We start from the raw sequence: 13,285 nt of genomic DNA on the forward strand, positions 1-13,285 counted from the left end.
ACTCATCTGTTTCAGCATTTGCTTATGGCCTGATCATGTATCTTAGTGCAAGACAAAACCTGTCCTATTAATTCAGAAATTCTTATTTGTGTAGAACTTTCTAACTAGTTGTTGAACTCTCTGTGGAAGCTTATAGTATTGGTGAGAGCTGACATGGGAGATGAGTCTGGCAGGGAGTTGAGCAGAAACTGTTTAGATCTGGCAGTGTGCCCAGTTAAGTGTTTCCAAAAGGAAAATACTCTTGCACCTGCTCCTCTTCTGCTTCTTATTTTAAAAGACAAAGTAGGTAGCTTTTTTTAAAGGAAGTATTGTTTTTATATATTGTTATGATTATTTGAGACAGGGGCTCACTCTGTTGCCCAGGCTGGAGTGCAGTGGTGTGACCATGGCTCACTGCAGCCTCTACCTCCTGGGCTCAGGTGAGCCTCCCACCTCAGCCTCCTGAGTAGCTGAGACCACAGGCATACACCACCACACCCAGCTTTTTTTTTTTTCAGTTTTTTTTTGTAGAGTTGGGGTCTCCCTATGTTGTCCAGGCTGGTCTACAATTCCTGGGCTCAAGTGATCCTCCCACCTTGCCTTCCAAAATACTGGGACTTACAGGCCTGAGCCAATGCACCTGGACAACAATTTTTTATTTTTTATTTATTTATTTTTTTAGACGGAGTCTCGCTCTGTCGCCAGACTGGAGTACAGTGGTGCGATCTCGGCTCACTGCAACCTCTGCCTCCCAGGTTCAAGCAATTCCCCTGCCTCAGCCTCTCGAGTAGGTGGGACTACAGGTGCGCACCACCACGCCCAGCTAATTTTTTGTATTTTAGTAGAGAGGGGGTTTCACCACGTTGGCCACGATGGTCTCCATCTCCTGACCTTGTCATCCGCCCACCTTGGCCTCCCAAAGTGCTGGGATTACAGGCATGAGCCACCGCACCCAGCCAAGAATCATTATTTTTAACTTGATGACTGAAAATAATAATAATAATAGTTACCACTTATTTGCATGCTTCTATGAGCCAGGTAGTTGCTAACTATTTAAACTCAAATTCCATGAACTGTAGTGGAGGTTGTACTGGAATTTGATTCAGAATGACAGTGTCCATGATGGAGCAATAGAGGGCTCTCTATTTCAAACCATACCTCCTTGCTTTTACCTCCTGCCTAAGTCATCAGGGGTTAGAAGGCTTTCTAGGTATTGGCCTCTTTCCTTCATTCCTAAACCAGATTGGTTGCTTATTTCCGTCAAGCTGAAACCAAAAGTAAGCAACCAAAAAGCAACAAGCAAACAAAAGCCTTGTTAATTAATTAAGAGTAGATTTTTATATTTGATAGTAGGTTCCTTCTAAATATAGAAACTGAAAATAGAGCTATCTCCTTCAATTCTCCGTTTTCTGTGTATTCATCCAGAATCCAGCCACCAACTGCCACAATAGGCAGCAATGGACTGATGTTCTTTAGGGAGGACGCGAATCTCGTTCCAAATGCTGGCCAGTCATTGGGTTTCTGCAGCACTAGAAACATCTATGGTTGCAGGTCTGCAGTTTATCTGTTTTAAAATAGAAACAAAGTTTCATTTCCCCCCCACCGCCCCGCCCCGTCAGCAGGAATTCAGCTAGCTTTAGTTTCACTTTCCCCTTTCGGTTTCCCTAGGTTTCCAACTTGCAAGGACACACCCACAGCTTACACCATTGGCTGCTATTTAGCTCCCTTATATAACACTGTCTTGGGGTTTAAACGTAACTGAAAATCCACAAGACAGAATAGCCAGATCTCAGAGGAGCCTGGCTAAGCAAAACCCTGCAGAACGGCTGCCTAATTTACAGCAACCATGAGGTAAGGATTTCTTTGCTCCTCTGCCATAATGTCTAAAGTTTTTGAAAAAATGGTAATTAAATACTATTTCAACAGGTTAGATCTCAGTGAGGTCAGGTTTTCTAATTCCTCAATTTGAGTATCTGCTTATGGACTGAATGTGTGCATGCATGTGTGTGCACGTTCACACATACATAAATTGTTTAATGCATTTTTATGTTTGTTAGCATGAACTTGAGGAAGCTTACCTCATGCTATAGCCCAAAGAAGGGGAGGGAAATGGGAAAAGGGTTTTGCAGGAAGGGAGAAAATGATCCCAATCTGAGAGATTCTTTCCCATCAGATTCACTTCTGTCTGATCTGGGGAAGGAATGGACAGCTTGTCTGAGTAGAGGCATTGCTTTCTGCAGGTTCTTTACCACAGAGAAAAAGCAGGACCCACAAGAATGTGAAAGCCTCAGTCTTGCAGCCTCTCTGATGTCTTGTGGGTAATACAGTGGAGATGTGGTAGGAAAAGCTCACAGCCTTCCTCCATAGGCTTCTGGTCTCACTTTCTGCACTGCTGGCCTCTTACAACAGGTTTTCGCAATCAGGCTGAGCTTAAGATAAACAGATTGCCTCCTCCCTGGAAAATCCAGGCTCTTGGTACATCCTTGACTGAAGATGATCCACATCTGCTTGGGAAGATCCGTGTCTTCCTTACCTAAAGGGCCTAATGTGGGAATTTCTCAGCTGATTTAAAAACCATTACTTAGGCCGGGCAAGGGGGCTCATGCTTGTAATCCCAGCACTTTGGGAGGCCAAGGTGAGCAGATCGCCTGAGGTCAGGAGTTGGAGACCATCCTGGCCAACATGGTGAAACCCCATCTCTACTAAAAATACAAAAATTTGGGCATGGTGGCACATGCCTGTAGTCCCAGCTACTTGGGAGGCTGAGGCAGGAGAATCACTTGAACCTGGGAGGCGTAAGTTGCAGTGAGCTGAGATTGTACCACTGCACTCCAGCCTGGGCAACAGAGCGAGATTCCGTCTCAAAAACAAACAAACAAACAAACAAAAAATCCATTACTTAATACTGATTTGTAAATTTTCCCCTCAGTGCTCCAGTTGGCAAAATTTTGAAGAGGGAAAAATTCCAGAAAATGCACATTACAGGCCTATGATGAACCCTCCTCTGTAAACAGATGGAGTTGGTTCTGATAATTAAAATAATAATAATATTAAATGTTATAAAGGTAGTTATCACTTCCTGAATTCGTATTAAGTGACAGCCTGGCTTCTAAAAGTGTTATGTAAATTATTCCATTTAATTCTCAAAAGATACTTATAAGGCAGGTACTTACACAGTCATGCATCGTGTAACAATGGGGATACACTCTGAGAAATGTAGCTGTTAGGCAATTTCATCATTATGCAAACATCAAACCTAGACGGTATAGCCTACTACACACCTAGGCTATAAACCTGTGCAGCATGTTACTGTACTGAATACTGTAGGCAACTGCAATACAATGGCAAGTATTTGTTTATCTAAACATATTTAAACATAGAAATAATACAGCAAAAATGTGGCATTAAAATCTTATAGGACCACCGCCAAATAAGTGGTCCTTTGTAGACTAAAATATCATTATGCAGTGCATGGCTGTATGATCCTGATTTTACAATAAGTAATCTTAGATTTAGAAATGTTAAGATCACACAGACAATAAGTGGTAGCTTTGAGATATGGATCAGGATCTCTACATTCAATGATATTTCATTAAACCTTTAAATCAATGTTTCCCAAAGGGTGTCAGTGGGGGCTCATCTGATTATTTCAGATGGCAAACTCATTTGCTTTTATGTTTTCCTGCTTTTATGTTTATGTCAACATGTACTACAGGAAAAAAATATATACATATATAATTTGTAGAATTTTATTCAGGTTAGCAATGTGATTTTTTATTGTGATAAAATACATGTAAAATAAAATTTATCATTTTAATTAAAGTATACAATTTAGTAGTATTTAGTATATTCATGATACTACTGTGCAATCATCATCACTATCTAGTTCAAGAACATTTTTCTCGCTATGTGGAGAAACTGCATAGCCATTAAGCAGTCACTCCCTACTTGCCTCTTTCCCCAGGCCCCAGCAACTGTTAATCTGCTTTCTGTCTCTATGGATTTGCCTATTGTGGATATTTCATATAAATGGAAACACATACTATGTGGCTATATTGAATTTTTATAATTTTATATTTCCTAAGCATCCCTTTTTGAATATTAAGTTGGACTTTCTCATTCCAGAAGCAGGGCTCAGTCACCCTTGAGACAATTTCTAGTTCTCCACCTTTTTCCAGTTCCTCAATGTGATTGATCCAGATATCTGCTTTATATAACTACCTCCTGGTGACCACTTCCCTATAGCATAGCAGGGTATGACCTATTTGACTTGCCCCCACTGACCCCACCCCCACCCCACATGGACCAGACAGATGTGCTGCAGTGACCACCTCTCAGTCACAGCATGACCCCTTGGCAAAACTTGCACCTGCTTGCTCTAAACCCACCAAATAGAACTCTCTGTAGGAAACCCACCTAGGTAACACCCTGGCCTCCCATAAAGGCTTGGGCCCACATTCCCCACTCGCTGGTTGAGCAGGCATGTCCTCAATTGCTCCCCTTTTCCCATTGGCCCTGCAAGGCATATTACCCTCTTCTCTCTGGATCTGTAAGTAATAAGCTGCTTCTGTTATTTCACATACTATTTTTTTCATTGCCTCCTTTGTATTTCACCTGACCAACACACTCCAACTCTTCTTTACTGGTCATGGCTTTCCGAGAGAGTGGCTGTCTCAGTAGAAGTAAACTAAACACAGGTCAGGCAAGAGCCACAAGGGCATCTGCCCGATATAAACAAGTTTCCTATAAAAGGGGACACCTAGACATAGATCAGACGCTTAGGCATTAGGCTGTTCATCAAAATAAAGAAGTATCTCAAGAAAGGCACATTGTAAATATCCATGACCAAATACCCTGAAGCTCTTTCAAGGCAGGGCTGTAGATTGTAGCCACTCTCACAGGAGAGACCTCAAGACAAAATTAGGAAAAAAAAAAAAATACAACAGTGACCTTTTGGATCAGTTTTTTTCATTTAGTGTAGTGTTGTCAAGGTTTATCCATGTTGTGTCATGTATCAGTACTTCATTCCTTTTTATGGCTACATAATATTCCACTTTATGGATATATTACATTTTTTTATCTATCAGTTGGTGAACATTTGGGTTGTTTCCATTTTTTGGCCATTATGAATAGTGCTGCTATCAACATCTGTGTGCAAGTTTTTATTTGAACACCTGTTTTTAAGTATCTTAAGTATATATCCAGATGTGGAACATCCAGGAATGTATACCCAGGAATGTGTCATATGGTAATATTATGTTTAACTTATTGAGGAACCACCACATTGTTTTCCACAGCAGCTGCATCATTTTACATTCCCACCAGCAATGTATGAGGGTTTCAATTTCTCCACATCCTTATTGCCTTAGTCCTTTTTGTGTTGCTATAGAAGAATAAGCAACAATTTCTAAGGCTGGGCAATTTCTAAAGAAAAAAGGTTTATTTAGCTCACAGTTCCGCAGCCCATACAAGAAGTATGGTGCTGGCATCTTCTCAGCTTCTGGTGAGGGCTTTGGTGCTGTGTCAAAACACACTGGAGAAGGTCAAAGGGGAAGCACATACAAAGAGGGTCTAAACCCAGGGGGCATCCTCACATTATAACAACCCATTCTCAAAGGATTAATCCATTCCCCCAAGAACCAATCCAGTCTCACAAGAATGAGAATTCACTCACTACTACTAGAATGGCACCAGGTCATTCATGAGAGACCTACCTCTGTGATGCAAACACATCCCACTAGACCCTACCTCCAAAATTGTGACACTAGAGATCAAATTTCCATAGGAGATTTGGTGGGGACAATCAAACTGTATCCAAACCATAGCACTTGTCAATACTTGTTCACCTATTCTCCTTTTCTAAAATTATTATTGTAGCCAACTTACTGGGTGAGAAGTGATAGCTCATGGTTTGGGTTAGCATTTTTCTAGTGGCTAATGATGTTGAGCATCTTTTCATTTGTTTGCTAGTCCTTTGTGATTCTTCTTTGGAGAATTGTCTACTCAAGTCCTTTGCCCATTTTTAAATTGGGTTGCTTATCTTTTTGTTGATGAGCTGTAAGTATACTTACATATATTTCTCCATGCATGAGTAATCACATACATACAAATATATAAGGATTTGGTTCTTTATAAAATAGGGTCGTGTTTTGGACACTTCTTTACAATTCACTTTTCTTGATATATATGAAAGTCCATCAAACTCATATTATGAAAGTCCATCAAACTCAACTAGTTTTGATCTAATTCATGTAGTCTAGTGGCTACATAATATTCTATGGTATAGATTTACCTTTATTTAACCATTCCCTATTAATATTTCCAGTTTGTTGCTAATATATACAGTGTTGGTAATGAATATTCTTGAGTATACATCCTTATGTACTGGCTATTTTTTTCTGGGAGATAGATTCTGAGGAGTGGAATTACTTTGTTGAAGGAAATGTAATTTTAATGACTACCATTAATTTTAATTTTGATTTTAAAATTAAAATTTTAATTTTAATTACGATTTTAAAATTAAAATTTTAATTTTAATTACTATCAATTTTCATGGCTGTCATCAGATTGATCTTGGGCCATAATAATACATGGCTTCAGAAATTGTGTCCTCATCCATTTAAACTCTTGCCAATCTGAGTGGAATAAAGTTATAAATTATTGCTTCTTTAATTTGCATTTCTCTAATGGCTAGAGGCTTAGGGCATCTTTTTTCTTTTTATAGAGACAGGGTCTTACTATGTTGCCCAGACTGATCTTAAACTTCTGGCCTCAAGCAAATCTCCTGCCTTGGCCTCCCAAAGTGCTAAGATTATAGGCATGAGTCATTGTCTTGATCCAGAGCATTTTTTTTTCATATTTATTGGCCATTTATATTTGCTCTTCTACAAATTATCTATTCACATAGATTTCCAGTGGTCTGTTGAACTATACCAATTTACAAAAACACTTTGTATATTACAGATGAGAATCTTCTCTGTATTACAAACATTTTCCACGTTTTTGTTATTTTTCTGTTTACTTTGTTTGGAGTACCTTTGCCATAAATAAATCATAAATTGTTTTATTATGGTAAAACATATATAACATAAAATCCACCATTTTAACCATTTTTAAGTGTACAGTTCTATGACATTAAATACATTCACTTTATTGTGCAACCATGACCACCATCCATCTCCAGAAATTTTTCATCTTCCTAAACTGAAATTCTGTACTCATTAAACAATAATTTCCTATTCCCTCCTCCCCCAGTGTGGAGGATCAGTCAGAGTGATGGGAAAAACTATAGGGAAAGAATGCAAGCCTTCTGAAAGGTCAGAAGGTTCTGCAGAGCCCTGGGGGAGAAGAGCTGAAGGCAGCTGTTCTATAACTCTGAGGCAGAGGGCAAGGAGTAGGTACAAGGGAGTGTGGGGGAATGTATCTTAAACAGGCTTGTTTATTTATGTTGACCAGGAACTGACCTTTGATCATCCACATGCGTGATGTTCCCTGGAAGGGGAACAATAAATGTTAATTCCCTACAGGTTGTGTTGGCTCCAGGTTTTCGGCATTGTGCCTGCACTGAATAAAAGTAAGCAGCTCCAGCTTCTCGGGGATGTTCTCTGGCCGCTAGAGCCAGGCAGTCACCTAGCTGCTCTTACACTGCATACCTGTGTCTGAGTACTCATTTTATCCATCAGCCAGGGTCTGTGGGACAGACCCGGCACCCTAGTCCCTGTTAATCACTATTTTACTTTCTGTCTTTATGAATGTGCCTACTCTAGGTGGCTTATATAAATTGAATCATACAATATTGTCCTTTTGTGACTGGCTTATTTCACTTAACATAATACCTTCAAAGTTTATCCATGTTGTAACATGTATCAGAATGTCTTTTCTTTTTTAAGGCTGAATATTCCATTGTATGTATATACCACATTTTGTTTATCCATTCATCCATCAATGGACAGTTAAGTTGCTCCTACCTTTTGCTATGTGAATAATGCTGCTATGAATATGGACAAATAAATAATCTGCTTGAGTCTCTGCTTTCACTTCTTTTTGGGTATAAAACCAACAGTGGAATTGCTGGATCAAATGGTAATTCTATGGTTAATTTTTCTGAGGAATTACCATACCATTTTTCACAGCACTTGCCCCCTTTTACATTCCTACTAGCAGTGCACATTTCTCTAGATTCTCACCAATAATTGTTATATCCTGCTTTTTTTTAAAATAATAGCCAACCTAACAGACATGAAGTGGTATCTCATTGTGGTTTTTATTTGCATTTCACTAATGATTAGTGATATTGAGCATCTTTGCATATGTTTATTGGCCATTTGTATATTTTCTTTTGGGAAATGTCTATTTAAGTCCTTTGCCCATTTCTTAATCAGTTGTTTGTTTTTTATTGCTGAGTTGTAGAGGTTCTTTATCTATTCTGTATATTAATCCCCTATCAGGTACAAGATTTGCAAATATTTTCCTTCATTCTGTGATTTGTCTTATCACTCTGTTGATAGTATCCTTCCATGCATAAAAGTTTTTAATTTTGGTGAGTCCAGCTTAATTATTTTTACTGTTATTGCCTGTGATTTTGGTATCATATCTAATGAATCACTGCCAATTGCCAAATCCAATGTTACAAAGCTTTTTCCTTTCTTCTGAGTTTTATAATTTTAGGTCTTACATTTAGGTCTTTCATCCATTTTGAGTTAATTTTTGTATATGGCATAAAATAAGGGTCCAACTTTACCCTTTTTCATCATATATCCAGCTTTCCCACACCATTTGTTGAAAAGACCATCCTTTCCCCATTAGATGGTCTTGTCATTCTTATTGAAAATCATTCCACCATTGTTATGGACTGAATTGTGCACTTCCCACCCACCCCTGCCCCAAATTCTTAAGTTGAAGCCTTAACCCTCTTATGGTGAACTGTTGTTTGGAGATAGAGTCTAAAAAGAGGTAATAAAGGTTAAATAAAATCGTAAGAGTGAGGCCTTAATCCAACAGAGCTGGTGTCCTTAGACACCAAAGCTCACTCTCTCTCTCTCTGTGCCACTGAGGAAAGGCCACTTAAGGATGCAGCAAGAAGGAGCCATCTGCAATCCTGGAAGAAATTCCTTGCCAGGAACCAAATTGGTTGTCACCTTCATCTAGGACTTCTAGCCTCGAGAACTGTAAGAAAATAAATTTCTGTTGTTTAAGACACCCACTCTGTTATATTGAGTTATGACAGTCTGAGCTAACTAATACAGTCAGATAAGTAAGGGTTTTTTTCAGGGCTTTCTATTCTATTTCACTGGTCTATACATCTGTCTTTATACCAATGCTGTAATATTGTGATTACTGTAGCTGTGTAGTAAGTTTTGAAATCAGAAAGTGTGAGACATCCAACTTTGTTCTTCTTTTTCAAGATTGCTTTGGCTATTTGAGATCCCTTGACATTTCATATGAATTTTAGGTTGAATTTTTCTATTTCTGCAAAAAATGTCATTGGGATTTTTATTAAGATTGCATTGAATTTGTAGATCACTTTGGGTAGTATTGACATCTTAATATTATGTCTTCTAATCCACGAACAAAGGATGTCCTTCTATTTATTTATTGCTTCTTTAATTTCTTTCAGCAGTCTTACAGTTTCCAGTGTACAAGTCTTTTGCCTCCTAGGTTAAGTTTATTGCTAAATATTATATTCTTTTTGATGCTATTGTAAATGGGATTGTTCTCTTAATTTCCTTTTGGGATTTTTAAATTGTTACTATATAGAAATATGACTGATTTTTCATGTAGATTTTGTATCCTGCAATTTTGCTGAATGTATTTGTTAATGTGTAGAATCCTTAGAATTTTCTACATATAAAATTATGCCATTTGTGAACAGAGATAATCTTACTTCTTCCTTTCCAACTTGGATGTCTTGTATTTCTTTTTCATTCCTAATTGCTCTGACTAGAATTTCCAGTACCATGTTGAATAGAACTGGTGAAAGGAGCATCTTACCTCATTCCTGATCGTGGAGGAAAAGCTTTCCCTTTTTCACCATTGAATATGATACTAGCTATAGGTTTTTCATATATGGCTTTAATTGTGCTGAGATAGTTCCCCTGTATTAGTAGTCTGTAGTCTGTTGTTTTTTTCATAAAGGGTGTTGAATTTTGTCAAATGCTTTTCCTGCATCAATTGAGATGGTCATGTATTTTTTCCCTTCATTCTGTTAATGTGGTATATTACATTGATTAATTTTTGCATATTGAACTATCCTTTTATATGAAGGTCTCCATTTAGATGACTTTTTTTTTTTTTTTGAGACTGAGTTTCTCTCTGCTACCTAGGCCAGAGTGCAGTGGTGCGATCTCAGCTCACTGCAACCTCTGCCTCTCAGACTCAAGCGATTCTCCTGCCTCAGCCTCCCAAATAGCTGGGACTACAGGCATGCACCACCATGCCCACCTAATTTTTTTTTTTGTATTTTTAGTAGAGACAGGATTTCACCATGTTGGTCAGCTGGTCTCAAACTCCTGACCTCAAATGATCCACCTGCCTCGGCCTCCCAAAGTTCTGGGATTACAGGTGTGAGCCACCGCACCCAGCCTATATGACATTCTTGAAATGACAAAATTACAGAGATGAAGAACAAATTAGTGGTTACCAAGGGTTAGGGGAGTACAGGTGAGGAGGTGACAGATGTGACCATAAAGGGGTAATATGAGGGAGATGTGGTAGTGAAGAGGAGTTTCGTTTCTTTATCAAAGTGGTGGTCTCATAGGCTCATGTGAAAAAAATGACATAGCACTATACAAAAGCATTGTTGTACCAATGTCAATTTTCTAGTTTTGAACTACTGTATTATAGTTGTGTAAGATATAATCATTGGAGAAAGTGGGTGAAGGATACACTGGATCTCTGTACTGTCTTTGCAACTTTCCGTGAATCTGTAATTATTTCCAAGTAAAAAACAAATGAAAAAAAAAAAACCCTGGTCAAATATTATCTGTTTCATGTGGTCTTAATTTGTTGCATTACATGCAGAGTAAGGTCCTAAAGTCAATGTTTCCTAAGGTTCTGCATTTCTAACTGACCTCTGTCCTAATTATCTTAATATTAAAATAAGAAACTCTTATATAGCATATAATATGCTCTAAGTGCTTGACACATATAAGTTTATTAATCCTCACCAAACCCAGTGTGATAAATACTATCATTATCTCCATTCTACAAATAGGACTCATAAGTACAGAATAGTTACTTGGCTGGAAATTGCTCTAGCCAGCATATGAAGCCAAGCAAACAATATCAACAGTCCATGAATAACTTAAAAATACATTAACTTTAATGAAACCTAAGTAAGTTGATCCTTTCAAGGATAAGCACTAAAATACAAGGTATTTTATCTGACTTTTTTCTTTTAGCTGTTCCTCACCTAACAAAGAAAATCTGTTTTTGTTTTTACAGTACAAATGGTGATGATCATCAGGTCAAGGATAGTCTGGAGCAATTGAGATGTCACTTTACATGGGAGTTATCCATTGATGACGATGAAATGCCTGATTTAGAAAACAGAGTCTTGGATCAGATTGAATTCCTAGACACCAAATACAATGTGGGAATACACAACCTACTAGCCTATGTGAAACACCTGAAAGGCCAGAATGAGGAAGCCCTGAAGAGCTTAAAAGAAGCTGAAAACTTAATGCAGGAAGAACATGACAACCAAGCAAATGTGAGGAGTCTGGTGACCTGGGGCAACTTTGCCTGGATGTATTACCACATGGGCAGACTGGCAGAAGCCCAGACTTACCTGGACAAGGTGGAGAACATTTGCAAGAAGCTTTCAAATCCCTTCCGCTATAGAATGGAGTGTCCAGAAATAGACTGTGAGGAAGGATGGGCCTTGCTGAAGTGTGGAGGAAAGAATTATGAACGGGCCAAGGCCTGCTTTGAAAAGGTGCTTGAAGTGGACCCTGAAAACCCTGAATCCAGCGCTGGGTATGCGATCTCTGCCTATCGCCTGGATGGCTTTAAATTAGCCACAAAAAATCACATACCATTTTCTTTGCTTCCCCTAAGGCAGGCTGTCCGTTTAAATCCGGACAATGGATATATGAAGGTTCTCCTTGCCCTGAAGCTTCAGGATGAAGGACAGGAAGCTGAAGGAGAAAAGTACATTGAAGAAGCTCTAGCCAACATGTCCTCACAGACCTATGTCTTTCGATATGCAGCCAAGTTTTACCGAAGAAAAGGCTCTGTGGATAAAGCTCTTGAGTTATTAGAAAAGGCCTTGCAGGAAACACCCACTTCTGTCTTACTGCATCACCAGATAGGGCTTTGCTACAAGGCACAAATGATCCAAATCAAGGAGGCTACAAAAGGGCAGCCTAGAGGGCAGAACAGAGAAAAGCTAGACAAAATGATAAGATCAGCCATATTTCATTTTGAATCTGCAGTGGAAAAAAAGCCCACATTTGAGGTGGCTCATCTAGACCTGGCAAGAATGTATATAGAAGCAGGCAATCACAGAAAAGCTGAAGAGAGTTTTCAAAAAATGTTATGCATGAAACCAGTGGTAGAAGAAACAATGCAAGACATACATTTCCACTATGGTCGGTTTCAGGAATTTCAAAAGAAATCTGACGTCAATGCAATTATCCATTATTTAAAAGCTATAAAAATAGAACAGGCATCATTAGCAAGGGATAAAAGTATCAATTCTTTGAAGAAATTGGTTTTAAGGAAACTTCGGAGAAAGGCATTAGATCTGGAAAGCTTGAGCCTCCTTGGGTTCGTCTACAAATTGGAAGGAAATATGAATGAAGCCCTGGAGTACTATGAGCGGGCCCTGAGACTGGCTGCTGACTTCAAGAACTCTGTGAGACAAGGTCCTTAGGCACCCAGATATCAGCCACTTTCACATTTCATTTCATTTTATGCTAACATTTACTAATCATCTTTTCTGCTTACTGTTTTCAGAAACATTATAATTCACTGTAAGGATGTAATTCTTGAATAATTACTCAAATCTGATAAAATATTAGTTGTGTTCAACAATTAGTGAAACAGAATGTGCGTGTGCATGTAAGAAAGAGAAATCATTTGTATGAGTGCTATGTAGTAGAGAAAAAATGTTAGTTAACTTTGTAGGAAATAAAACATTGGACTTACACTAAATGTTTAATTCATTCATTTTATTGTGAAATAAAAATAAAATCCTTAGCTCCTCCACCAACTGAACAGGCCAAGGAGACCCCAGAAACCTTAAAAACTAAGTTTCCCAACCATGACAAGATGAGAGATCATTCACACCTCATTATATTCCCTC

The 13,285-nt window shown here is 38.5% G+C and overlaps 1 protein-coding gene across 3 annotated transcripts; it reads left to right on the forward strand.

Annotated features, from left to right (window-relative positions):
• Positions 1–1,675: 1,675 nt before the first annotated feature.
• LOC100976728 (interferon-induced protein with tetratricopeptide repeats 1) lies at positions 1,676–13,134 on the forward strand. 3 transcript variants are annotated; one of them, XM_008950672.6, is made up of 3 exons: positions 1,742–1,830; positions 9,038–9,146; positions 11,422–13,134. In XM_008950672.6, exon 3 carries the CDS (start codon positions 11,510–11,512, stop codon positions 12,851–12,853), a length of 1,344 nt encoding a protein of 447 aa, XP_008948920.1. In that variant the 5' UTR covers positions 1,742–1,830; positions 9,038–9,146; positions 11,422–11,509; the 3' UTR covers positions 12,854–13,134. The 3 variants fall into 3 exon arrangements, with proteins under 3 accessions (XP_003825392.1, XP_008948920.1, XP_063463870.1); XM_003825344.6 differs by lacking the exon at positions 9,038–9,146 and having other exon boundaries at positions 1,676–1,830; XM_063607800.1 differs by lacking the exon at positions 1,742–1,830 and having other exon boundaries at positions 9,036–9,146.
• Positions 13,135–13,285: the final 151 nt, after the last annotated feature.

Source organism: Pan paniscus, chromosome 8, assembly GCF_029289425.2.
Source record: "Pan paniscus chromosome 8, NHGRI_mPanPan1-v2.0_pri, whole genome shotgun sequence".
Lineage (NCBI taxonomy): Eukaryota > Metazoa > Chordata > Mammalia > Primates > Hominidae > Pan > Pan paniscus.